The 26,702-nt window shown below is 35.1% G+C and overlaps 1 protein-coding gene and 1 pseudogene across 2 annotated transcripts; both read left to right on the top strand.

The window, feature by feature from the left end:
* Positions 4,781-14,317, top strand: LOC18594289 (probable LRR receptor-like serine/threonine-protein kinase At3g47570). Of its 2 annotated transcripts, XM_018124089.1 has the most exons (5): positions 4,781-5,936; positions 10,883-11,173; positions 11,555-11,575; positions 11,699-13,561; positions 13,763-14,317. In XM_018124089.1, exons 1-5 carry the CDS (start codon positions 5,162-5,164, stop codon positions 14,131-14,133), a joined length of 3,321 nt encoding a protein of 1,106 aa, XP_017979578.1. In that variant the 5' UTR covers positions 4,781-5,161; the 3' UTR covers positions 14,134-14,317. The 2 variants fall into 2 exon arrangements, with proteins under 2 accessions (XP_017979578.1, XP_017979577.1); XM_018124088.1 differs by having other exon boundaries at positions 11,555-13,561.
* LOC18594293 lies at positions 22,840-26,530 on the top strand (annotated as a pseudogene).

Consider the following 26,702-nt stretch of genomic DNA (forward strand, 5'->3'; position numbering starts at 1 on the left):
TCGAGCAGCCTACCTCCAGACCCTTGTCACCGTCTTCTTATTCCGGAAAAGCTTTTTTTTCTTTAACAACAAGCTTAATGGCAGCTTTCCTATAGATATTAGCAATTGTACAATTCTTTAGCTACTTCACCACGGCAGCAACAACTTTACAAGTAATTAAAGTTTATGAGTACATTTCATTATTTGATGGATTTATGCATAGCAAATCTCATAAAATCTAACAAACATTAATATTCCTTGTGCATTAAATGGTTTATGGCTCTGTTATGATAGTTTTGAATTGTAGTTTAATCTTTTTTTTTGAAAGTTGGAATAATTCATTAAAGGGAGTAACCAATGGTTAAACTCTAATCAAAAGTACAAAAGCACTACAATTTTAAGACCTATGCGCAGTCCCAGTGATGGCATAACCCGCAAAATTACATAATTGGGCAAAGCTAAGGCCACTAACATAGAATTTCCTAAGTAGTACATTCACAATTCCTGCTCCTTAAATGTTGTCTTTAATCTCAACTTTTCAATTAGAGCTCATCAGCATCAAGCAAGCCCTTTCACCACCTCTCCCTACCTGAGGAACCAATGGAGCATCAGAAACATCTGTCATAGACTATTACCAACAACAGAACAAACAAGCTGTCCACCTACCAGTCAATACTGAAAACAGAAATCAGGCAAGAAAGATTTCATGCTACCAGGCCAACATTACAACAAGCAAAAGAAGCATCCAGTCACACAAAGATGCATCTAAACCATCACAAAAAGTACCACAAAAAATCTCGTTGATCATTAATTCACTCCTAGCCCTACCTCACTTCTCCTACTGTTAGTGTCCTCCCAAACATTCACCAGGTCCACCTTTCTGCCTATTCCCTAAACAACCTTTTTGCCAGGTTATGCCCCGTTAGGACAGTGGTAAACCACAGCAAAATCATCGGCCAAAAACAGAGATCCCTGTACATATTTTTAGCAACACCTCCTCGTACTCCCATTGTGGAGCCAGTAAGCCAACCCTCAACAACTCTCTGTTCCATTACAACTAGAAATAGAACAGAACAAGGAAATTCATCAAGAAAACCAATCCCTAAAGGGGACATTCAAATCCCTAAATCAACCTACACCTACATATCAAAACAAAGGATAGATACATCCATAATTGCCATTCTCAGCAGAATCAATATTCAGAACTTCAGTCCAAACACTAACCAGATCAATTTCCCTTCCTATTCTAGATTTAGCAAGGATATCTGCTTGCTGGTTTGCCACCCTTCTTACATGTTTAATTTCCCACCTTTTCACCTTTCTTTTCAGCATTTCAATTTGGAGTATCCCCTTTCTCATTCTCCAAGGAGCATGTTAGGTGCTTGTATCCAACTCAACGCATTTGTGGAGTTACTCTCGACGACCAGAGAATGAGAACCATTCTAGTTTGATGCAGAGAACATCATAAAAGCTTGTCTAATAGGCAGCACTTCCGCTAGGTTAGAATCTCCCATCCCTATTGACCTGGAGAATATAATTTTGGTCTCTCGTACAGAATTCTTGAGGATCCCGCCAATTCTATCTTCCTCGGGGCTTCCACTAGCTGCTCTGTCCACGTTAAACTTCATAGAACCTTCTGCAGGATTCATCCACTCTACCTTAAGTCTTGTCTTTTTGACACAATTAAAAACAGCACCTAACCTTGGCTCATTAAAGGTTTCAAGAGTCCTACCATATTCCCTCGGCCATTTGGCCTTTGCCCATGCGGAAACACTCAACTTCACCAACTCGTAGATCTGAGCCTGGTCCCAAGTTTTACCTCCAAAAACAATGTCATTCCTAGCCAGCCAGAGAGACCAAATCATCGCAAAGAATGCCATCTTTCATACTTTTATTTCTCCTTCCTTAAGTGCCACAGCGTTCCAAGACTCAAAAAATGTGGTCAAGTTCTCTAGTTGGACCCAACTGACGTTCCACTCCTTGCACCATTCAGCCTAAATGCACCTGATTCAAAACAATAAATGAAAATGTGGTTAATGGTTTCGATAACTTGATAAATTGTAGTTTAAGTTAAATAGTTTAGTTCTAGTTAAACTTATATATCTTGTTAAACAAGTTTTTAATTTCAGTTAGATTAGGATATTAATCCTCATTAGATTAGGATAAGTTTATTATACTTTTTTTTTTAAAAATGAATATAATTGATTCTTGAATAAGTACATCAAAATCAATAATAAATGTATTTTGCCATTTCCTCATCAAACACAAACCCAAAATCAGAACCAATGCCTATAAAATCATTCAGCTATCCCCTATTTTCGTTTACCTTTCAACTTTGCCCTAATTCCCTATCATGAAACTCACAAAACTTTAACAGAAGCAAATCCCATATCTACAAAATAAAACCCATACCCTGTCCATAGACCTAAACTTCCACTAATGATCATATCCACGCCTTCAAGAAGTTGTCTTTTTTCACGCCTCATTTGACAAGGGTGACTACATACCTGTTAGCTTCCTTGAAAATGATTGACAAAATGCACACACCCAATCAGCTCATTCATCTCAACCATCTACTGGAAAAGCTTCCACCATTTCCATGGTCGTTTCATAGGATTGACCATACAACAAACAGCAACACTCGAATTGGATTCCACCATCAAAAGCTCCACACCTACCCAACCAAAGTTGCAAAACATTTCCAACGCCGCTTTAATTGTCATCAACTCTGCAAAATTAGACTTACACACCCTCACTAGAGTAGAAACAATAGCTGTCATATTTCCTCTATTATCACTCACCTTGTGGTGCACAAATATTACCTCTATCTTTATCCCTTTCCCCACTTTTGTTTCCTATAACAATATCATCTGTACCTTATTTTGTTGTACTACCCTCCTCACAGCCCCTCTCTTATCCTGATTCCCCAACCATCTCACATTCCACAAAAGCACCTCATTGTCCCTTCTCACTTTCAAGGAGTTTTACTCTTTTGATTCAATAACTTTACTTGGCCTTATAAAAGGATTATATGGGGTTAAAGAATAGAATGAAGCCTAGATCGAGAGAGTGATTTGGGTGTATGTGAAATAACGGTTGTGAGTTTAAGACTATTTTAATAATCTTTTGATTTTTCTTAGTGGATCTAGGTAAATTTTTGTATTTTTATGGGTGTACTGGATTTCTTTCTTCTCTTATTCTGTGTTCTTATGGTGTGCTTGATTTTTTTCTTCCCTTATTCTATTTATTGGGTGTTATCTTAGGCAACTCTTTTGATATTTTTCAGCAATTTTCACAACAAATTCAGTGAATTTAAATCTCCTGATGGCACTTCGTCAACCAAGTACGAGATTAAAAAGTTAAATGAAAAAAACAATTTTAGCCTGTGGTGAGTTAAGATGTGTATATTGCTAGTGTAACAAGGATTGTTGAAAAAGGAAAAAACCATCTTCTCTCGAATATATCTAATGGTGAGAAAGATGATCTTATGAAAAAAGCACATCGTATGAAAACTTTATGAATACTATATTATATGATCGAAACACTCTTATGATGTAAGAGCATCTTTAAATTTCAAAGGATTGAAGAAGAAAATTGATGGTATTTTGTGAATAGTGGAAAAGATAGAGAGAAGGCTTATACAAAAAAATTATTAAAATCAAATGGAAAAGCTGATTGTCAATGTTACCTACTTGATGATTGATTATGACAAATTTATTATTTCCATTATTAAATTATGAGATTCAAAAATTATCCTAGAGTCTTATATTTATGTGTGTGTTCTATTTTTTGAGGTATTAGTTGCGCATCTCTTAGTTTGCGGGTTGTTATTGTTTACTCATCTTGAGTTGGTATTGGGTATTGTCACTACAGCAATATTGAGTTTTCATCACACTTTTTATAGCTATTTAAATTTTTAGCTTTATTTTTTTCACATTTAGTAATAATAGAAAAAAGTGCAACTTTTGCTAATGTATTGAATATCTATAGTTAAATTTTATTTATAACGCATTTAAAAATTTATATAATAAAGTCAGAATTATAAAAATATTCTAAAAAACATAAAAAAATGTTATTAAAAATATTTTTAGTAGCATGCTTTAAAAATATGCTGTTTTAAGTCAAATTTGTTGTAGTGTGTTGTTTGTGGGTTTGTTTATGCTGCTTTACGGTTGATTCAAAGGTGATGTTTTCTTGTTGAGCAACATGTAGCAGTGGCTGCGTACAGTGAAGGTTACTTAATTAGAGGGTGGTTTTAGTATCTTCTTTTTACTTTGATTTTGGCTATTGGAGGTTGTGAGTTTCTCATGTCTTTTTTTGAAGTCTACGGCTCGTAGCTAGTATTTTTCTAGCTTAAAACGCACACGTTTCAATTACGTAATGGGGCACCCCAGATTCATATTAATGAATTATTTATCAAAAGAAAAAAAAATCATGCATGATAAGTGTAACAAAAAATATTTCTATTAAAACAATAATTCTTACGAAATGACTGATAAATTTGTTCCCAAAAAAAAGGGTCATCACAGCTACTTCCAGGAAATTGAAAGGATTCAATTATCGCGTGTCAAAAGTGAACATCACGTACGAATTTTCCACCATGACTTCTACATTTGCCCACAGAATTCTAGTCAAGCAAGTCATTGTAATAGACTCTTGATAAGTATTGGTTGATTGTGCTAACCTGCCAAAGGCACTTGTTTCTCTTCAAATTTTAATGATAAGTATTGGTTGATTGTGCTAACCTGCCAAAGGCACTTGTTTCTCTTCAAAATTTAATGATAAGTATTGGTTAGTAAGACTGCCCATCTGTCTGTATCGGACGGTTGCCCTCCTCACCTTTATAGAGTCTCTTAAAGCTTTTTGACCGTGAATGCCCAATTGGTAGAGATCTTAATGCTAGACCCGAAAGGCGTTACAGTCATCGTTATGAAATGAAGTGCGACAGGTCTATCCTATGGCTGCAGGCGGATGCTAGGGCGGCATTACTGCTCTAGAGAAGGCCGAGCTGTAGCTCACGTGCCTGCACCGAGTTGGTGGCTGACTGCGCTTTTTCCTTAGCCACTTGTTTCCCTTCAAATTTTAAATCACTTCGTAGCAAAAAAAAAAAGAAAATTGTATCCGTAGTTTTGAATACTCTTATTTTTTTTAGCTCCTTTTCCTTCTTGGAACATCAATTTATATGGAGAAACCTTGCCATCTATTTAGTATAGCTTTGGTCATTTCCATTCAATGTTATAATATAGTTTGTCTCTCTGATCAGCTGGCTCTTAATCGTGCCGATGAGGAAGCCCTTCTTGCCTTGAAAGCTCACATAATTCTGGATCCTGGAAACATATTGGCCAAAAACTGGTCCAATTCTATTTCATTTTGTAATTGGTTTGGTGTTTCCTGCGGTTCCCGGCACAAAAGAGTCACAGCCTTGACTCTTCCTGGCATGAGTCTAAACGGCACCCTCCCTCCACAGCTAGGAAACCTTTCTTTCCTCACAACCTTGGACCTCCGAGACAACAATTTCCATGGCAATCTGCCCCCTGAGTTGGCTAAGTTGCGCCGTCTGAAATCTATGATTTTGTCAAAGAACTACTTCAGTGGAGAAATTCCAGAACAAATAGGCTATCTTCCTCGGCTGCAGGACCTGTTTTTGTCAGGCAATGAACTTTCAGGTTCCATACCATTGACAATCTTCAACTCGTCTTCGTTGCAAAGGATTGTTTTGGCTACTAATAACCTTGAAGGAAGTGTTCCAGATGATTTGTGTGACCATCTTCCAGTAATTCAGATGCTTGAGATTTCTTTCAACAACTTATCAGGAAAATTTTCGCCAAACCTAGAAAGGTGTAGGCTGCTTCAGATCCTGGGGCTGTCAAACAATAGATTCACAGGAACCATACCTAGAGAATTTGGCAACTTGACTATGCTTAGGGAGTTATATCTTGGATTTAACAACTTGGAAGGTATCATTTCTATACCTCATAGTCCATGCATACCTTAAATTATATCATTAAAATAAATTACTTTAATTCCTTAATTTGTTAATTATTGTTGAAAATCTAGTGAAGATTATGCTTCAAGTAATACAACATCTATTATTTCAATTTACTTGTCTTTTTATTTCACTTTATTATTATTATTATTATTATTTGTCAAAGCTAATTTGTCTTTCATCGTTATTTTATAATACAAGATGTAGAATTAAGATTAAATAAATAAACCTAAAACATGATTTTTCTTGAGAAAATTAAATATACGTACAAGTAAAAATTACAATTATAATCAATTAATTCTTAATATTAATAAAATAACACTTAATAGACAAAAGTAATTATTTTTTATGGGATAAAACTAAATACTAGTTAATATTCATGTAGTTAGAACTTGAAATTTTGATAAATTTCAAGCTCAAATCTTGGAATATGAGAGATGACTATCCCATGAAAACCAAGTGTGTGTATGTATGTATGTATATATATTAGCTAGTAAGATCATGGTTTACAAAGAACAAATGGAACAGAAAAAGTAAGATTTAAATAAAGGAGAGAAATGAACAATAATTATAATGGTAAAAAATAATTTAATTTTGACTGTGAATGTGATTTTCATTGCCAAATGCTAAGTTTTAATAATGAAATAATCTACTTGAAAATATTATGATAGAATTTTATGTAACTGCTTAGATTATTGACTCTTAATGCTGCAATTTTAATAATGAATATCTATTTGAAAATTTTAAATTCAAGTTTCAAAATTAATCTTCGTTATCACGAACAGGAATAGACGAGAAATAGTATCGTGAGAAATAGTATTGTTAGGAGAAATCAATAACTCTGTTCCTATCCCTAACATTTGTTAGCCACCAAACGGATTAAAAACAGAGGTTTACGGTGGTTGTGATACGGCCTTTGCCTGCAAATCAATTAAAAGTTTTAAGCATAGTTATATATTTTTATAACTGATTAAATTGACAAATAATTAAAATATAATATCAGTTGTAAATTAAGTAATTAATTAATCTATGTGTAAAGGGGGTTCTTGTGATAGGGAGAGGAAGCGTTTCAAACAAGTAAAAGGATGCGCCGAAGGCGACGGAGAAGAAGATTGGAGCAGTTCCTGAAGTACTGAGTGTAGTGGCAGGTAGAATAAAGTAAAAAGAGAACTAAAGAGTAGAAAAGAATTAGAGAGAGAATTTAGAGAGAGAAGCTCTCAAGCTGAGAATGTGTTAGCTATGAGGGGAAAAGTCTCTCTAAATGAATTGTGAGGCTCTATATATAGTGCTAAAAGTGGCGGTTACTCAAGAATAGGCTTTAATGTGCTTAATAAATGACATTGTTATGAAAAACATAAATGTGAGTAATCGTTACTGTAATTAGATGTAATAAGACTTGTTCTCAAGTAAAAGGTAATAGAAAAGAGATATACAAGAAAAGGTACAAGAGAAGAAACTGTACATGAATAGGTGTACGAGAACAAGGTAAGAGGGTGAAACACTTCTACTTCAGGAAAAGGTTAAGAGGAAGACCTCTTAACTACCTCCATATCTAAGCCACCAAGCCAAACTTTTCGGAACATCCCAAGATGAAATTAACCCATGAACCCTACCACTTATTCCGAGTTACTTTCACTGTCACCCAAGTGAAGTGGTTATTCTATTCGAAGTAGCTATTCTACTTGTATTAGTTGTTCCATATGGAGTAGTGCTTTACTTATTCTAATTGTTCTGCTTTTGCGTGAAGTAGCGCTTCACTTGTTCTAGTTATTCTGCATGAAGTAGAGCTTCACTTGTTCAGGTTGTTTTTCATACAATATTATGTTGTAACATAATTCTTTAGAGTGACAGTATTAACAAAAATCAAGTATCTATATTTTACCCCCCTGCACAAGAATTTATTGTTAAAAATAATTCGTATGTATTAATTTACAGTATAAATTTTTTTTTATACTGTAACGTATTGTATTGTATCACTTTGAGCAGTAATGCCTTAGGCAATACTACTTTAGACAGTAACACCTTAGCCAGTAATGCTTTAGACAGTAATATCTTGTATAAGGTGTAATACCAATTTTTTTTTTTGTAATGTCAATATCTTTTGTAATATTTGATTGATTATTCAATAATATTTAATATCTTTCGTAATATTTGATTGCATTTTTTTTTATGTCAATATCTTTTGTAATATTTTATTGATTATGTAATAATATTTAATATATTTTTCATAAAAAACCTTGATTCTATTTGTAATATTTTATTAATTATGCAATAATATTTAATATCTTTTTCATAAAAAAACTTGGATTCTATGTGACTTATAAATATCAAGTTATTATGAATAATTTTCTTCATTTATATTCAAATTTTAGAGCAAAGTCGATTTTTTTGCGAATCCTTTCAAGTAAGTAAATTTTTCTTTCTGTTGTAATTTTTTGTTTTATTTTTTTTTATTTTTTTATTTTTTAAATGAATTTCTCTTATTTGTTGCCCCTTGCATGAAATTTTTTTTTATATATTTCCAAGTAAGAATATGAAATAAGAAACTTTTCATGCATGAAATGATTTTTTTTTATTGAAAGAATTATATATATATATATATTCAAAAAAAATTGTTTGATTTTTGGAACTTACAGCTTGGAGTCATATGCTCCTTGTGTCAATTTTTTTTTTTTAAATTTCATGTCAGCTAGAGTAAGACAAACACTAGAGTATAGAGACAAACTAATAAACAAACACATAAAAGCTAGCAAGGCTGCACGTCTCTCGACTTTTTTTTTTTTAATATAATTTGACTTGGACTTGTGGTAGTGTCCTTTGTTTTGGTGCAGTTTTTTTCTTTTTTTACTCAAGCTTTTCTTTGATTTGTTGGCAGCAAAAAAGTTGCAAGTTGCAATTTTTTTTATATATAAAGAAGGGTTTTTTCGACATTAAAAGGTACAAAGCTGCAGGTTTTTTTTTTTAATAATAAATATTGTTTTTTTTTTTAAACATGGTAGAGGGTTTTTAGTTTGCAGCTCGCGGTATGTGCTGCGAGCTCTTTCAATTGGAGCTCACGGTTCATTCCGCGAGCTTTTTTTTTTAATCAGAGCTCGCGGTATGTACCGCGAGCTCTTTTAAGCAGAGCTCGCAGTACATGCCACGAGCTCTTTTAAGTGAGCAGCTTCTTTTTTTTTTTTTGTTATAATTTGTTATTTTATTTTAATGTATAGTTTTTGATAGGAAAAATATTAGAATAAAAGAAATGAGTAAAGGTTGAAGTGAAAGAAGTAAATAAAAGTTAATGCATGTCAGCTTTTGATAAAAGGATAAAAACTAAAACAACTAATAAGTAAATGAACAAAAGGTGACCCATGTCAAACCTTTGTTTCTCCTCTTATTTATTAGCAGCACAGGCTGCGTTTCTTGTCTCTTTTTTTTTTGAATGCAAATCGTCACCAACTCCTTCTTATCATAAGACTCTTGTATATTCAACACTCTTTTTTTAAAGTGTTAAATGTATTCCATGAGATCTTCTTTAGACTTTTGATATTCTATTCACAAATCAAGAAGATTAACCTTCTCTTGAGTAAAGAAGAAGAACTCCTTCCTGAACATCCACATCAATTGTAGTTTCTCCATTTCCTTCATTCCCCTTAGTATTTGTAACTAAAAGAATGACTTCGTCAGGTGCACTCTCATTAAAGTGTACAGATTGAGCTTGAAAAATGGTGGAAGTGAAAGATACAAGTTGAGATATGGTCTCCAACATCCGCCTATTGTTGTCTTCCAACATTTGCATTCTCTCTTAAAAAGCCTCAATCATTTCCATCAGCTTTTGGATGTAGGTTGAAATAGATGTATCTTGGTTACTAAAGGAACTGTCTATTTCTTCCAATAACGTAAAGTTTTTCTAGTAAGCTTTTACTTAATGCAATCACTCATCTCTAGTGGAGTCACCAAAATGTAAAAGGAGTTCTTGTGATAGAGAGAGGAAGCGTTGCAAACAAATAAAAAGATGCGCCGAAGGCGACGAAAAGAAATATTGGAGCAATTCCTAAAGTATTGAGTGTAGTGGCAGATAGAATAAAGTAAAAAGAGAACTAAATAGTAGAAAAGAATTAGAGAGAGAAGCTCTCAAGCTGAGAATGTGTTAGCTCTGGGGGGAAGAGCTCCTCTAAATGAATTGTGAGACTCTATATATAGTGCTAAAAGTGGCGGTTACTCAAAAATAGGCTTTAATGCGCCTAATAAATGACATAATTATGAAAAACATAAATGTGAGTAACCGTTACTGTAATTAGATGTAATAAGACTTGTTCTCAAGTAAAAGGTAATAGAAAAGAGATATACAAGAAAAGGTACAAGAGAAGAAGCTATACATGAATAGGTATACGAGAACAAGGTAAGAGGGTGAAACACTTCTACTTCAGGAAAAGGTTAAGAGGAAGACCTCTTAACTACCTCCATATCTAAGCCATCAAGCCAAACTTTCTGAAACATCTCAAAATGAAATTAACCTATGAACCCTGCTACTTATTTCGAGTTACTTTTACTCTCACCCAAGTGAAGTGGTTATTCTATTCGAAGTAGCTATTCTACTTGTATTAGTTGTTCCATATGGAGTAGTGCTTTACTTATTCTAGTTGTTCTGCTTTAAGTAGTACTCCACTTATTCTAGTTGTTTTGCGTGAAGTAGCGCTTCACTTGTTCTAGTTATTCTGCGTGAAGTAGCACTTCACTTGTTCAAGTTGTTTTCTGTACAATATTATGTTGTAACATAATTCTTTAGAATAACAGTATTAATCAAAATCAAGTATCTACACTATGTTAAAGTGGAATCGTACATTATATCTCTAATTAATTAACTAAAAAGAGATTTGATTTTATGAAGCTTGAGTTGACACAGGTGGTTGGAATGGTTCATAATTTTTGTAGGTGAAATCCCAAGGGAGTTGAGTAGGCTTGTTCGTTTGGAGAGGTTTGCAGTTGAGAACAGCGGCCTGACAGGACGAATTCCATCTGAAATGTTCAATATCTCTACCTTGAAAGACTTTGTGGTGATGAACAATAGCGTATCGGGCAGCCTCCCACATGACCTCTGTCACCGTCTTCCTAATCTGGAAAAGGTTTTTTTCTATAACAACAAGCTCGATGGCAACTTTCCAGCAGATATCGGTAATTGTACAATGCTTCAGCAACTTCGCCTAGGCAGGAACAACTTTACAGGTAAGGTTTACGAGACTTCTTGATTATTGTCTGTGTACAATTCATTACTTGACGGATATGTGCATAGGAAAACCACTTTTTCATAGCATTCTACAAAGATTGCTAAGATTTGTAGCTTGCACTTGTGCATGTATCAGTTTAACCTGATGTGTTGTTTTTTCCATTTCACACAAAGGTAATCTATCTTTATACTTCAGGAAGCCAATAGGCCTAAGTTCTACTTGAATTAATATAATGAAAGCATGTAAATAAAAAACTTGAGTCTTTTGCCAAGGGAGACCCTGTCTCAAGGCAGGACAAAATCTTTGAAATCATTAAGTGCTAAGTTCAAGTCTCACTATGTGAATTTGTTTTAACTTATGTTGGATTTTCTCTTGGCAGGCGTAATACCGCAGGAGATAGGTAATCTCAAACATCTTGAGATATTGAGATTGTCAATCAACAGTCTAACAGGCCCGATTCCACCAGGAATCTTCAACATGTCAACACTGAAAGAAATTTCATTAGCTTACAATTATTTTTCAGGTAATCTTCCATCTGATATTGGCACAGGGCTTCCAAATGTTGAAGAACTATTGGTTGGGGGCAATAAACTCGGTGGAAACATCCCTGATACTATCAGCAATGCTTCTAAACTAGCTTTTCTAGAATTGAGTGAGAACCTCTTCACCGGTACCATACCCAAGTCCTTAGGTAATCTAGAATCTCTTTTGTTGCTTGGCCTAGCAAATAATCATTTCATCAGTGATCCATCCACTCCAGAATTGAGTTTTATCACAACTTTGACAAAGTGCAGACAACTAAGGACTTTGGCAATAGCACAGAATCCCCTAGTTGGAGTATTCCCACCTTCTATTGCAAATTTATCAACTTCTCTTGAAAGTTTTGATGCCTCTGGCTGCAAAATCTTTGGTAAAATACCTGGTGGGTTTCGCAATTTAAGCAGCTTGTTCTCATTAAGCCTAAGCAACAATGAGTTGACCGGACCAATCTCTAATATATTCCAAAATTGGACAAACCTGCAAAGATTGTATCTTAGTGGCAATATGTTTGAGGGAACCATACCAGATGAACTATGTCACTTGAGGAACTTGGGAGAATTGTTTCTGCGTGATAATAGATTTTCTGGACCAATTCCAAGGTGCTTTGACAATCTTACCTCTCTAAGAATTATCTTGTTAAACTCTAACAATTTGTCTTCAAATATACCTTCTACCCTTTTGAATCTTCAAGGCCTCTTGGTTTTGAACCTGTCATCAAATTCATTGAGTGGCTCTCTAGCTCCAGAAATTGGAAATTTGAAGGTCTTAACACAAATAGATCTGTCCAAGAATACATTAGTTGGTCATATCCCACACAATTTCGGTGATCTCAAAGACTTAACTAGTCTTTCTCTGGCACATAATAATTTGCAAGGTTCCATTCCTGAATCCTTTGGCCACATGGTGAGTATGGAATTCTTAGATCTATCCAGCAATAATCTCTCTGGAGTCATTCCCAAGTCCTTGGAAAGGCTTTCCTTTCTCAAATATTTAAACGTGTCTTTTAATACACTAGAAGGAGAAATCCCAAATGGAGGACCTTTTGGAAACTTCTCAGCTAGATCATTCATTAACAATCATGCACTTTGTGGGTCTCCTCGACTGCTAGTCCCACCTTGCAATTCCAGCACCTTTCGAAGATCCAGGACAACCACTATGCATGTATTGAGATATGTTTTACCAACAATCTCTTTAATAATATTGATAACAGTCCTGTTTATTGTCTTCAAAAGGTATCAGAATAAGAAAACAAATCCACCAGCAGTGACGGAAGATTCATTACCTTTGGCAACATGGAGAAGAGTATCGTACTATGAACTTTTACAAGCAACGAATGGATTCAGTGAATCCAATTTTATTGGATCAGGGAGTTTTGGCACTGTCTATAGAGGGACACTTCAGGATGAGATGACTATTGCTATAAAAATTTTCAATTTGCAGCTAGAGGGAGCATTTAGAAGCTTTGATGTTGAATGTGAAGTAATGCGCAATATTCGCCATCGCAATCTCGTGAAGATCATTAGCAGTTGTTGTACGATTGACTTCAAAGCCTTGGTGCTTGAATTCATGCCTAATGGAAGCCTTGAGAAATGGTTGTATTCTCCGGAGTATTTTCTTGATATCATGCAGAGATTAAATATAATGATCGAAGTCGCATCAGCACTAGAATATCTCCATTTTGGAAATTCAACACCTGTGATCCACTGTGACTTAAAGCCAAGCAATGTCTTACTTGATGAAGAAATGGTTGCTCATGTTTGTGATTTTGGCATGGCCAAACTCTTGGGAGAAGGGAATTCCCTGACACAAACCATCACCCTTGCCACTATGGGGTACATGGCACCAGGTGATGTTTCCAGGTTTCTAATTCATGATTTCAAGTTTGTGTTATCTTACATCCCTATGGGGAGCATCAGCATCTAAGTCGTTTGTTCCTTCTAAAAGGATATTACTATTTTAGTGATTGATTGAAAATTAGTTTTAACTTAAGCGTATTATCTCCATATTGATTTTCTTCTTTAGTAATTCGGTTGTACTGAATTTACAGAGTATGGATCAACCGGAATTGTTTCTACAAGAGGAGATGTTTATAATTATGGTATTCTGGTGATGGAAACATTTACGGGGAGGAAGCCTACGAATGAAATGTTCGCTGGAGAAATGAACCTCAAAAGTTGGGTGAAAGAGTCGTTGCCTCACGCGATAACCGAAGTAGCAGATGCCGCTTTGTTGGGAGAAAAGAAGGAAAGTTTCATGGTTAAAACAAGTTGTATATCATCTGTTTTGCAGTTGGCTCTAGATTGTTGTGCAGAATCACCAAGAGAAAGAAAAGACATGAAGGATGTTGTCGTGACGCTTACAAAGATCAAAGAGAAGTTTCTAAAGGATATAGGACGAACTCAATCTTTGTATCTATGAAATCTTGATAACTGGTGTAAACTGTAATGAGAACCTAAGAACTCATTGTGTTTTCATGATGGTTGAAAGCTGCAGCCTGCAGGCATTGCCCAAATAATCGTCTATGAAGTTATTAAAAAAAATTTTGGCAAATTTTGATGAGATCAAGTTTCAATGTACTTTCATCAGTTTCAAATATGAAAAATTACTCATACCTAAGCCTTTTTCACTTCAAAACATAACTGAAAATAGAAGCTTTTCTCCCTTTTCTTTTCTTAAATACGCTGCTGATTCTCCTGTTCCTTTTGTTGAAACTAATGATTGCACATACCCAAGTGGACAAATAGGCCAAGTGACAAACCACTGGAAAACATGCACATCAGTACGTGTATTTGATAATATTGAAGATCACCATGTGAGACTTTGCATGTTTATATAGCAGCTATGTTTAACACTTGTAATCAGTCTTTTAACAAATGTTTCCTTATGTCTTGACAAATGAAAATCATTGTGGCCTTCTCTATCTGTTCATCTCTGTTTATTGATACAAAACAGAGGCTGCATCCTAGCTACCATATACTCTCTTTCTCCCAAAATACAACACCTTTCTTAAGTAGGCAGAGCAGCTTCTTTGTCCTCTTGCAAGGTTGTCTAGGGAGTTTGACTCTGTAATTTCATCTATATTTGGCGCGTAGAGGATACCTCCTTCCATTTTTCAAATACAAAAATATAAAGGAAAGTCTCCCAACTTGTTCAGTCAAGATGATATATTTAACATCTTTTGCCTTTTGTAAGTCTCCTGATCCTTTCAAAAAAAGAAAAACATCTTGACATGGCTGTCCTCAAATTGTATAGCCACTTGATAATGGACAGTGAAAAAGTCAAGTTTTCCAAGTCAACTGAGAGATTTCCTAAAAGTGTCAGAAAATGAAGAAGATGGCACAATAATATGGGAGAATTTTAGGGATTCTCATTAAAGGAAAGAGTAAAGAATACAAGAGTTTATATACAGAGGGTTTGGCCATTAACCAGAGAGAGTAAAGCTGCTACACTAACTAACTAATCATTAACATTTAACTAATTTTCAAAAAGGGTGTTAGTCAAAACGGTGTGTGTTGGTAGATGACTAAAGGTCCTTGCTCCTTTTATTGAAACGTTGCGTTTGTGAAGTTCTTTGTGGCTTTCTTCTTTTGCTCGAGTCTTCTTTATTAAATGGTGTGTTTCTATTGCTAAAATTGTTCCTTCCTTGCAGCTAATTCTTTCTTCAAGCTTAGCCTTCTGTTGTTGCTAAGCCACTTATACAACGATTTAAGGTACAAGTATGTGTTTAACACTCCCCCTTAAAAGGAACCATGAGCGTTGTGAACGTTCATTTTACCTAAGAGCTTATGAAATTGCCTAGGCAATGCTTTTGTGAACACATCTGCAATCTGCTTATCTGTTGCAATATACAGTGGCTTGATTATCACATCCAGCACTTTCTCTTTAATGAAATGACAGTCCATTTCGATATGTTTCATTTTTTCGTGAAATACTAGGATTTTGTTAATGTGAAATGTTGATTGACTGTTTGAAAAGAGAGTTATGGGTTCCTTGTGTTCAATCCCGAACTCTACTAATAAATTCTTCAGCCACACAATCTCACAACATGTTGATGCCATTGACTGTTACTCAGTCGCTGCTGAACTCCTAGCCACCACAGATTGCTTCTTGGATTTCTAACTTACTAATGATTCCCCAATAAATATGCTAAATCCAATGACTAACCTTCGAGTATCAAAACACCTTACCCAATCACTGTCACAATACCCTAACATCTTCATGTTAGACTTGGATTTCATCAAGATTTCTTGTCCTGGTGATGCCTTCGGGTACTTCAGCACTTTATGAGTTGCCAACAGATGCTCTTGACCTAGTTTATCTGTAAATTGAGAAAACACTTGCACAACATATGAAATATCCGATCTACTAAAGGTTAGGTACAACAGCTTACTAATTAATTGTCTGTAGTTTGTAGGATTTGGAAGTTTCTCTTCATCTTTAACCTTGGTGAGTTTGTGATTATAATCAATCGGAGTGCTTACTGGTTTTGCTTCAAGTAGTCTTTGTTCAACTAAAAGATCCAAAGCATACTTCCTTTGACAGAATGATATACCTTTAGCAGATTTTGCAATTTCAAGACCAAGAAATATTTAACATTCCCCAAATTCTTGAGTTTGAAGTCTGAGTTCAAAAACTCTTTAGCTCTGACTGTTTCTTGATATGAACTATTCCCAATTAGGGTGTCATCCACATAGACAAGTAGTGCAATGAAATCTTCATTACTTGTTTTCATGGCAAACAAGGAATAATCTAAACTTGACTGTTTAAAACCATATTTGAGAATGGTTGTAGTGAGTTTGGCATTCCACTGTCTGGATGCTTGTTTGAGTCCATATAAGGACTTATTCAATTTGCATACTAACTTGGTATTTGGTGGACACTCCCCCTTAACAATATACCCTTGTGGCAGCTCCATATATACATCTTCCTCTAAATGCCCATTTAGGAATGCATTGTTCACATCCAATTGTGATAAGGACCAATTACAAGCTGCAGCTAAAGCAAAAAATACTCTTACTATGGATTGTTTTGCTACAGGACTGAAGGTCTTCTTGTAATCAAAACCTGGTACTTGGTTGTATCCCTTGACTACTAGGCGTGCTTTGAATCTCTCAACATCACCAGCAGCATTTAACTTTACCTTGTAAACCCACCTACATCTAATAATATGACAGTTTGAAGGTAGAGGTACTGTGTCCCATGTTCTATTGTCTTCCATAGCCTTAAGTTCAACAGTCATAGCATCTCTCCGATGTGAATGATTGATAACATGATGATAAGAACTAGGTTCATGTATGTGTGATAAAAAAGTGGTAAAAGCATTATGTGTGGATGACAATTTATGTGATGATAGGTATTGTGTTATTGGATAAGCTGTCACAGCATTTGTTTGAGTTGGTATGTCAATATATATGCATCAATATATTTTGAAGTGCTTTTAGATCTTGTACTCCTTCTAAGTGTAGCTGATGGATCAATAGGTAAGCTAGTTTCTAGGGTATTAGTGCTGCCTGCTGTAGGAAAACTATCAAATGATTGAGAGTCAACATTTATATCATTGGTATTTGGTATGGTAGGGGTTAATTTTGTTGATGTGCTTATAAGTGAGTCTAATTCAATTGTAGGACTGTCCTAGTGAATTGATTGTGTAGAAAAAAGGTCTACGTATTTAAAAAAAGGGTCATACACACAAGGTGTTTGATGAAATACAAGTGAATGTATAGTGTGTTGTGATGTTTGAAATGGAAATACTGCTTCATGAAAAACTACATTTCTAGATACCACGACTTTATGAGCAAAAAGATCATATACTCTATACCCTTTAACATGGTTAGGATAGCCCAAAAATACACATTTACTAGCTCTTTTGTCTAGTTTTTATATATTTTGTGTTAATGTAGACACAAAACATAAACATCTGAAGACTCTTATGTGGTCATATGAAGGAAGTTCATGGTGAAGAAAGTCATAGGGTGATTTGTTAAAACAGACTTTTTTTGGTACCTTATAGATAATGTGCATTGCACTAAAGATAGTATCACCCTAAAAATGGATAAGAACCTTGGACTGGTGCATTAGGCCTTTTGCTACCATAAGAATGTGTTGGTGTTTCCTCTCAGCAACACCATTTTGCTGGTGATTTTCCACACACGATAGTTGATGAGTTATCCCAGTTTTAACAAAAAATTCTATCATTCCAAACTCCTTAGCATTGTCAAACCTTATACATTTAATTGGCATATTAAATTGTTTTTGAACAAACATGTTAAAAAAAGATATGATTATTGAAACATCAAATTTACTCTTCATGAGAAAGATCCAAGTAAAACATGTAAAATCATCAACAATTGTTAAGAAATAATGTTGATTGGAGAAAGTTGAAACTTCATATGGTCCCCATATATCAATATGAATCAATTCAAAAGAAACTTTGGTATTTTGAACATGAGTTGGAAAAGGAAGTTTTCTCTATTTAGCCAAAGGGCAGATTTCACAAAACAGTTTACTAGAACACTTAACATCAGAACATTGTTGATTTATTACATTAATTTTTTTCAAAAGGTGCATGACTAAGTCTGAAATGCCACAAATCAAAAAACTTATGTCCTGTATTACAAGCATTGACTAATAAAATAGAAGGAAATTTAACTAATCTATCAAAACTAAACTTGGACAGCTCTTGCTCATCTGTTCTATCTTGCATCACATACAATCTTGAAGAGGCCCCAGCCACCCCAATCATTGTCCATAAAGGTATTTCCTGAAAAATGCAATAATTGTTAGTGAAGAGAACACAAGTCGTTTTAGAGCTAGTAAGTTGTCTTACTAATACTATATTAAATTATAACTTGGCACACAAAACACCTCTTTAAGAATCAACAATGGTGTTAACTTAATCATTCCTATGTGTGTGACCAAAGCTCTTTTGTTGTTTGGTAATTGTATAAAACAATCATAAACCGATCAAGCTAAAACAAAGTTGTCTAAAGTGTATAAGATATGATCATTAGCTCGAGTCCATAATCCAAAAATTTTGTTTTATCAAGTGAGTATTAACATTTTTAAACTTAGAAGGCATATTATTGAAGATATTAAAACAAGAATGGCCTGAGATTATACTTGCAAATGTTGAGTTTACCAAAGAAAGCTTAGTCTGCAAGGTGTTTAATGAAACGCCCTTACCATCTGAACGGATCAAACCATTCTCATTTAAGAGTTCCATTAACCTACTGACCTGTTACTTAATGATTGACATTTATGATATGGAACCAGTACCACTAATCTCTTCCTCCTGATCTACTTAATACTCTTCAACTAACACATCATTTGCTGCTGAGACATTATTAGCTATTGCCTTCCCTTTTCTACCATTGTTCTTCCCTTTGGTGAACTTTAAGTCATCAGGAAACCCTACCAATCTATATCATTTTTCCTTTATGTGCCCTTTCTTTCCACAATGGCTGCAAGTGATGTCCTTCATATATTTTTTTCTTCCCATCAGTGGCAATAAACATGGTAGATGATTCAAGTGTTGGTTGAACTTGGAACATCAGATTCCTCTGTGCTTCTTCTCTCAAAACAAGACTATAGACTTTGTCAAGAGCTGGAATAAGGTCCATAAGAATAATCTGTGATTTAACAACTGAAAATGAGTCATTCGAGCCATTCAGGAACCTAAAAACCATGTCCTTTTAACATTGATCCGAGTACTTTTTAAAGCAACATGGATTACATTTTCCATGCCCACAAGGTGGTAAAGGTTTGTAATTCCTCATTTCCTCCCAAATACTTTTCAACTTAATAAAATATGAGTCCACCAATCTGGTACCTTGAATCACATTCTCCAAAGTGTATTGGAGGTTGCAAATCCTAGTGTCATCTTGATATCCATAGTTTTGCTTTAGAGTATTCCAAATATCTGACGCAGAGTCCATGTAAAATACTATGAAGGCTATGAGTGGTGACGTTGAGTTTAACAAGCAAGCAATAATTAGGTTGTTGCATCTGGTCCACAAAGGAAAGAAAGGATCTGTAATTGTAAGCTTGGTAATTGTTCCATTGATAAAGCCACTTTGTTCTTAATCGAGTGTGCTAGTAAAAATGATCTACTCCATGCCACATAATTGTTGGTGGTAAGCTTAAGATTCACTATTACTGAGCTAGGGTGATTTGTGTGGTGAAGGTAATAGGTTGATTGAGGGTCCTCTACTGATGAGACCTAAGTTTGATTCTGAGCAATTTGACTTTGTGATGAGGTTTGTGACCTCGTTTCTCTAGACTCAGACATGATTACAGGTTTGAAGATAAGGTTGTTTAGATTCAACAAAAGCTAGCTAAGAAGACTTAGTATATGAAGAAAGGACTTACTGAATAAATTGAAAACAGAGAACACAAATGAGTTCTAACACCAATCAACATACTCCATGTGTCATCCATGGGACAAGATTTGCAGGCACTGTAACCTGCTCTAATACCATATTAGAAAATGAAGAAGACGAGACAGTAATATGGGAGGGATTCTCATTAAAGGAAAAATTAAAGAATACAAGAGTTTATATACAGAGGGTTTTGGCTGTTAACCAAAAAGAGTAAAGCTGCTAAACTAACTAACTAACTAATCATTAGCATTTAACTAATTTTCAAAAATGGTGTTGGTCAAAACGGTGTGTATTGGCAAATGACAAAAGGTCCCTGCTCTTTTTATTGAAACGGTGTGTTTGTGAAGTCCTTTATGGCTTACTTCTTTTGCTTGAGTCTTCTTTATTAAACGATGTGTCTTTGATGCTAAACTTGTTCCTTTCTTGCAGTTGATTCTTTCTTCAACCCAAGCTTCTTGCTATTACTAAGCCATTTATGCAATGATTTAAGGTACAGGCATGTGTTTAACAGTTGTCAGTAACTTAAGACTACAATAAGTTAATCATATTATGTTCGCTATCACCCTCATCCGAAATCTTCCAGAATAATGAAGATGAAGACTGCGAGGGTATCTAATGGAAAATGGATTTTTTTTTTTTTTGAATGGCACAATGGATGCATTTCATCTCATCCACTGTTTTATTTTCCTCTACCTATCTACACATATTTTTATGCCTTTGGAGACTAGTAACATTTCAACATCTTCACAAAAGCAAAATCAAAGCCATGGGGTAATGGCATTAACTTTCAAACATAATTTAGTTAAAGCTAACCCCAAAGGTTTCTTAGATGATTGGAGTCCTGCATCTCTTAGTCCATGTTCATGGCTTGGAGTCTCATGCTCTGTTAGTGGATAAGTTATTGCTCTCAACTTCACCAATGCTTGTTTGATTGGTCATTTGCATATTGGTGATCTCCTGGTTCTAGAAAATCTTTGGTATCTCCACTTGAGTGCATTCCTTTCGACAGTTAAATCTCAAATTTATTAGTCTACAATCAAGACAAGCCCAAATCGAAGTGGAAGCAATTGGGAACAATAGCCTTGATAAGTGTACAATTATTAATCCTTGAAGGGTGCTCTTTATAATAGCACCATATTATTGATCCTTGGAAGGTGCTTTTTATAATAGTACAATTGTTGATCTTTAAAAGGTGCTCTTTATAATAGCACAATTAAAAATCATCATGGTATACTTCAAGGACTATAAAGATCAACTTGTCATTTTTTCTAAGATAGGATTTAAGACATCGTGCTTTTGAAGAAGATTGTGAAATTTTGATCAGTTTAGAAGTCTATTCCTCCAAAAGTTGTAAGAGTATTAGATGATCATTGAAATAGCAAAATTCGACCAGATATAGGTCTCACTGTGGGAAGAAATAACCCATTCTTCATATCTATATCTTTCATGGAAAGAATGTCAAGTTGATTTTTATAGTCCTTGAAGTATACCATGATGATTTTTAATTGTGTTATCATAAAGAACACGTCCCAAACATCAACAATTGTGCTATTATAAAGAGTTCTTTCCAAGAATCAACAATTATACAATCACCAAGGTTATTGCTACCAATTGCTTCTGCTCCGATTTGGACTTGTCTTGATTATAGACTAATATATTTGAAATTTAGTTGTGGAATCAAATCATTAATCTAAGTGAAGAAAGCAATTAATTATCGGTTTCCTTTCATCCACTGTGTTATTTTCCTCCGCCTCTTCTATTCCGTCGGAGGCTCGTAATATGCAGTTACTGTCTTCACAGAACCAGAGTCAAAGCAATGAGGTAATTGCATTTTTTACTTTTAAGCATAATTCTGTTGAAGCTGACCCTAATGGTTTCCTAGATGATTGGAGCCCTGTATCATTGAGTCCATGTTCATGGCTTGGAGTCTCCTGCTCTCGTAGTGGACAAGTTAATGCACTGAACTTCACTAATGCTTGGTCTGATCGGTCATTTGGATATTGATGAACTCCTTGTCCTGGAAAATCTCGAGCATCTGAAACTCATTCTCTGGTAACCTCTTCCATAATATGGCTTCTTATTCCTGCACCATAAAAACACTTGACTTGTCATTCAATAGTTTATCAGAGGCAATCCCGAAAACAACTTTTGAATCTTGTGACCATTTGACTTCCTTGAATCTTTCTCATAACTCAATCCAAGGACGTAGTTTTGACTTTGGGACTTCTACATTGGAGCTTGATCTTTCAAGCAATCTCATTTCAGATTCTTCAATATTGAACTACTCATTTTCAAATTGTGAGAATATTCTGAGACTACTAAATCTCTCACATACCAAATTGTCTGGAAAACTTGGTAATTTCTCGAATCTATCAATTTAAGACCTTTCTAACAACATGTTGTCTGGAGATATTCCTGCTCTTCTTTTTTCTTATGTTGCTAGGTCTCTCAACTTTTTGGACATTTCTCAGAACAATTTATCTGGTAACTTCTCTGTGCCTGAGTTTTGGGCCTGTGATAAGCCTTTGGATCTCGGCCTGTCCAATAATGCTCTCTAGGGCTCTGGAATTCCTGAAAGCTTGACCAACTGCCAGCTTCTTGAGAACCTTGACCTCTCCCATAATAAGCTGCAGGATAAAATTCCAGCTGCTTTGGCGACTTTGTGAAATTTGAAGCATCTGAATTGGGCATACAATAACTTCTCGGGTAACATCCCCAGAGTTGGCATGGACTTGTGGGACTCTAGTGGACCTTGACCTTTCTGGAAATAATCTCTCTGGTGGCTTTCCTAAGACATTTAAGTCATGTGATTCTTTGCAAAGCCTCAATCTAAGGTTCTGACTATTTCTTCTCCTACTAATAGATTTGTTCTTTCTTTTATAGTATAAAGGTATCTAATAAATAGTTAACCCTATTCACATTCAAAGAGGTATAAGGTCAATGCTTCACCATCTTTCTATGGCAAAAAATATCAAGAAGACTGAAAAATCAAGAGTCCAATTCTTGTTCTTCTTCCATTTTTTTTTATCTTAATTAATGAGTCCGAAATTGGTTTATTTGCTTTTATGTTGCTTTGTCTCTAAAGAAACTTTCCAAGTCAATCGGTTTATGGAGTCAAAATATTTGTTGTGGAAAGTAGAGTATATATATACTTTAAGCTTGATGCATTTTATAAGAAGTGCAATGGAAAATGGATGGTATTCTTTTGTGTTTGGAGACAAAAAATTGATGCTCTCTGTTGGCAGATATTGATTGAATTTGATATGCCTGACTTAGTAAATTGACTAATGAAGAAGATAATTTTACTAGTTCTTGAGCCACTTGATAATGACAATTTTAGAAAAATAAAGTTACAGGAAGTCAAATGGATTTGGTACATTCAACAGGAAGATTTTTTTTGCAGTCCATAAAGCATGCAACAGTGATGAAACCAAGACCGCTTCTTCATCCAAATTCAACCAGAGTGAAGATGAGAAATTCGAGTACACTTGAGGAGCGATGAGTGCGTTTCTTGTGCTCTTTTATGTTCATCTTCCTGTTTGCATGTTTTAGATCTTTGGATGCCAGTGATGAGCACACCTTGCCTATGCAGAAACAAAATCAGAGCAATGAAGTAATGGCATTATTTGTTTTCAAGCAGAAATCTGTCGATGCTGACCACAAAGGTTTCCTAGACAATTGGAGTGCTGCATCTTCGAGTCCATGTTCATGGCAAGGGGTCTCCTGTTCTCCTAGAGGACAAGTTAGGGCACTCAATCTCACGCAAGCTGGTGTAATTAGCAATTTGCATATTGATGACCCGTTAGTCCTGGGAAATCTCAAACATCTCCACTTGAGTGGAAACTCATTCTCTGGTAATCTCTTCCACAATAAGACCTCTTATCCCTGCATCATTCAGACACTGGATTTGTCATTTAAAAATTTGTCAGAGCCAATTTCTAATACGTTTTTCCATTCTAGTGATCATTTCACTTCCTTAAATCTTTCACATAGCTCCATCCCAGGAGGTGGTTTCAACTTTGGAACTTCTGATCTCTCGAGCAATCTCATTTCCAATTCCTTAATATTGGACTACTCCTTTTCAAATTGTCAGAATATGAAACTGTTGAATCTTCCACATAACAAATTGTCTGGGAAACTTGGTAACCTCTCATCCTGCAGGAATTTATCAATTTTAGACCTCTCTAACATGATGTTATCTGGCGATATCCCAACTTTTCTTTTTTCTGATTTATCTAAGTCCCTTGTGTCTATAAACCTTTCTTATAACAACTTATCTGGAAATTTCTCAGTGCTTGAATTCAAAAACTGTGCCAAGCTTTTGGTACTAAACCTGTCCAGTAATTCTCTTTATGGCAACCGGAATTCCTCAAAGCTTGACCAACGGCCAACTTCTCGAGAGCCTTGATCTCTCCCATAACAAGCTGCAGGATAAAATTCCTGCTGCTTTGGGAAAATTAGGCAATTTGAAGTGTCTAAATTTGGGATATAATGACTTCTCTGGCAATATTCCCCCAGAATTGGGTTGGATTTGTGGAACTCTAATTGAGCTTGATCTTTCTGGAAATGAACTCTCTGGGGGGTTTCCTAAATCTTTTAAGTTATGTAACTCTTTGCAAAGCCTCAACCTCGGAAACAATCAGCTGTCAGGAAATTTCCTCACTTCAGTTATAAGTACTCTTCCGAGTCTCCAAATCCTCCAAATTCCATTCAACAACATTAGTGTTCCAATACCTCTATCTCTAAGGAACTGTACTCAGCTTCAAGTCCTTGACCTTAGTTCCAATGCCTTCTCTGGAGAAATACTCTCCGGGCTTTGCTTCTCTTCACCCATCTCAACTTCTCTAACAAAATTACTACTTGCAAGCTCTTGGAAACTGTCAGAACCTAAGGACAATCAATCTTGCACTTAACCATTTAAGTGGATGCATTCCATCGGAGGTGTGGAAGCTACCACATCTTTCTGATATGATCATGTGGGGGAATAACTTTTCCGGTAAAATTCCAAAAGACATATGCTTTGGCACAAGTAATTTGGAGAAACTTAGTCTCGCCCACAACCTCTTCAGTGGAAATATTCCGACATCAGTCACCAACTGTAAAAATCTTGTTTGGTTGTCACTTTCATCTAATCAGCTAAGTGGGAAAATTCCAGCTGGTATTGGAAATCTTCAAAAACTCAGCGTTCTGCAGTTAAGTTCCAACAACCTTTCTGGGAACATTCCAACCGAGCTTGGCGGTTTTCAAAGTTTAATATGGCTTGGTTTGAGAAGTAATTACATTACAGGTAGCATTCCATCAGACCTTGCCAACCAAACAGGCTTGGTTCCCAAGTTTACTCACGAGGCAGAGTATGCATTCCTGAGAAACATAAGTAGAAGTGATTGTAGAACGACCAGTCGTTTGATTTATTGTGATGGAATCAGAAGAGAAAGGTTGGAGGATGCTTTGGACTTGAAATCTTGTCCAACGGTGAGATTATATAGTGGATTCCCAGTTCACAGGTTCAGAGGCAATGGCACGATCAGCTACTTGGATCTTTCTTTCAATCACCTGTCTGGATCTATTCCTCAAAGCCTAGGCTTAGTGCATGTTTGGATTAACCTTTTTTTTAATTTATTTATCTTTTAAAAAGTAAAAAGTAAATCAAACATAATTTTTAAAAAGAATAATTTTTTTTAAAAATAAAAATTTTTAAAAAAAACTTTAAAAAAACTCCAAGAAAAACTTTTTTTTTTCTTCTTTTAAAAATATAAGAGTATTTTTATTTTTATTTTAAAAATATCTTCATTTATTAAAAATAATTACAATATTATCTTTTAAAAAAAATTACCTTCTATGATAATTTTAATAAAAATTATAACTTATAAAAAAAATTTACTAAACAAGTTTAATTTATTTTTAAAAATTTATTTTTCATAAGAATTTCGTAATAATTTTTAAGTTAAAAAAAAACAAGCCAAACAGGCTGTTAATGTATTACTTGCAAACTTTAAATTTGGCACACAACGGACTAACTGGAATTATTCCATACACCTTGGGAAGTTTGAAAGAAGTGGGCTTCATTGACCTGTCGCATAATCATCTTTAAGGCATGCTTCCAAGATCATTGGGGTCACTCTCATTTCTGGCAGACTTTCATGTCTCCTACAACAACCTCACTGGACCTATACCTTCAGCAGGCCAACTCACTACATTTCCAGCATCCAGCTATGAAAACAATCCAGGGTTATGCGGAATCCCATTGCCCCCTTGTGAGTCTCTCCCTGAAACAGACCCCAGAAGTTCCGAGCAACATGAGAAGAAGAATAATTCCGTATAAATTGGATTCGATATGGTTTATTGCTCCGATGGGACATTACTGGTGTAGTGATTGGAGTTTGCACTGGAATTGTTACGTTCCAGAAAAGAGAAGAATGGTTCATGAAGGCTTTTGAGAAGACACCTATGACAGAAGGGAGAATGGAACAGAGCTTGGACTTGGTTCATGAATTAACATATCCAGTTATAAATCATCTCCTCGTACATAAAGCTCACATTGTAGTTAAATATCAAATAATAGTAAATACCATACGATGCCCGCTGCATCGATATCAAAGTATTCCCTAT

Source organism: Theobroma cacao, chromosome 7 (assembly GCF_000208745.1).
Source record: "Theobroma cacao cultivar B97-61/B2 chromosome 7, Criollo_cocoa_genome_V2, whole genome shotgun sequence".
Taxonomy (NCBI): Eukaryota; Viridiplantae; Streptophyta; class Magnoliopsida; order Malvales; family Malvaceae; genus Theobroma; species Theobroma cacao.

Bases quoted from the DNA above. Each gene is read 5' to 3' on its own strand.
- LOC18594289 (XM_018124088.1), top strand. From the start codon at position 5,162: ATGGAGAAACCTTGCCATCTATTTAGTATAGCTTTGGTCATTTCCATT. The intron at 5,937-10,882 runs GTATCATTTCTA...TAATTTTTGTAG, and splicing joins TGGATTTAACAACTTGGAAG to GTGAAATCCCAAGGGAGTTG. The intron at 11,174-11,554 runs GTAAGGTTTACG...TTCTCTTGGCAG, and splicing joins AGGCAGGAACAACTTTACAG to GCGTAATACCGCAGGAGATA.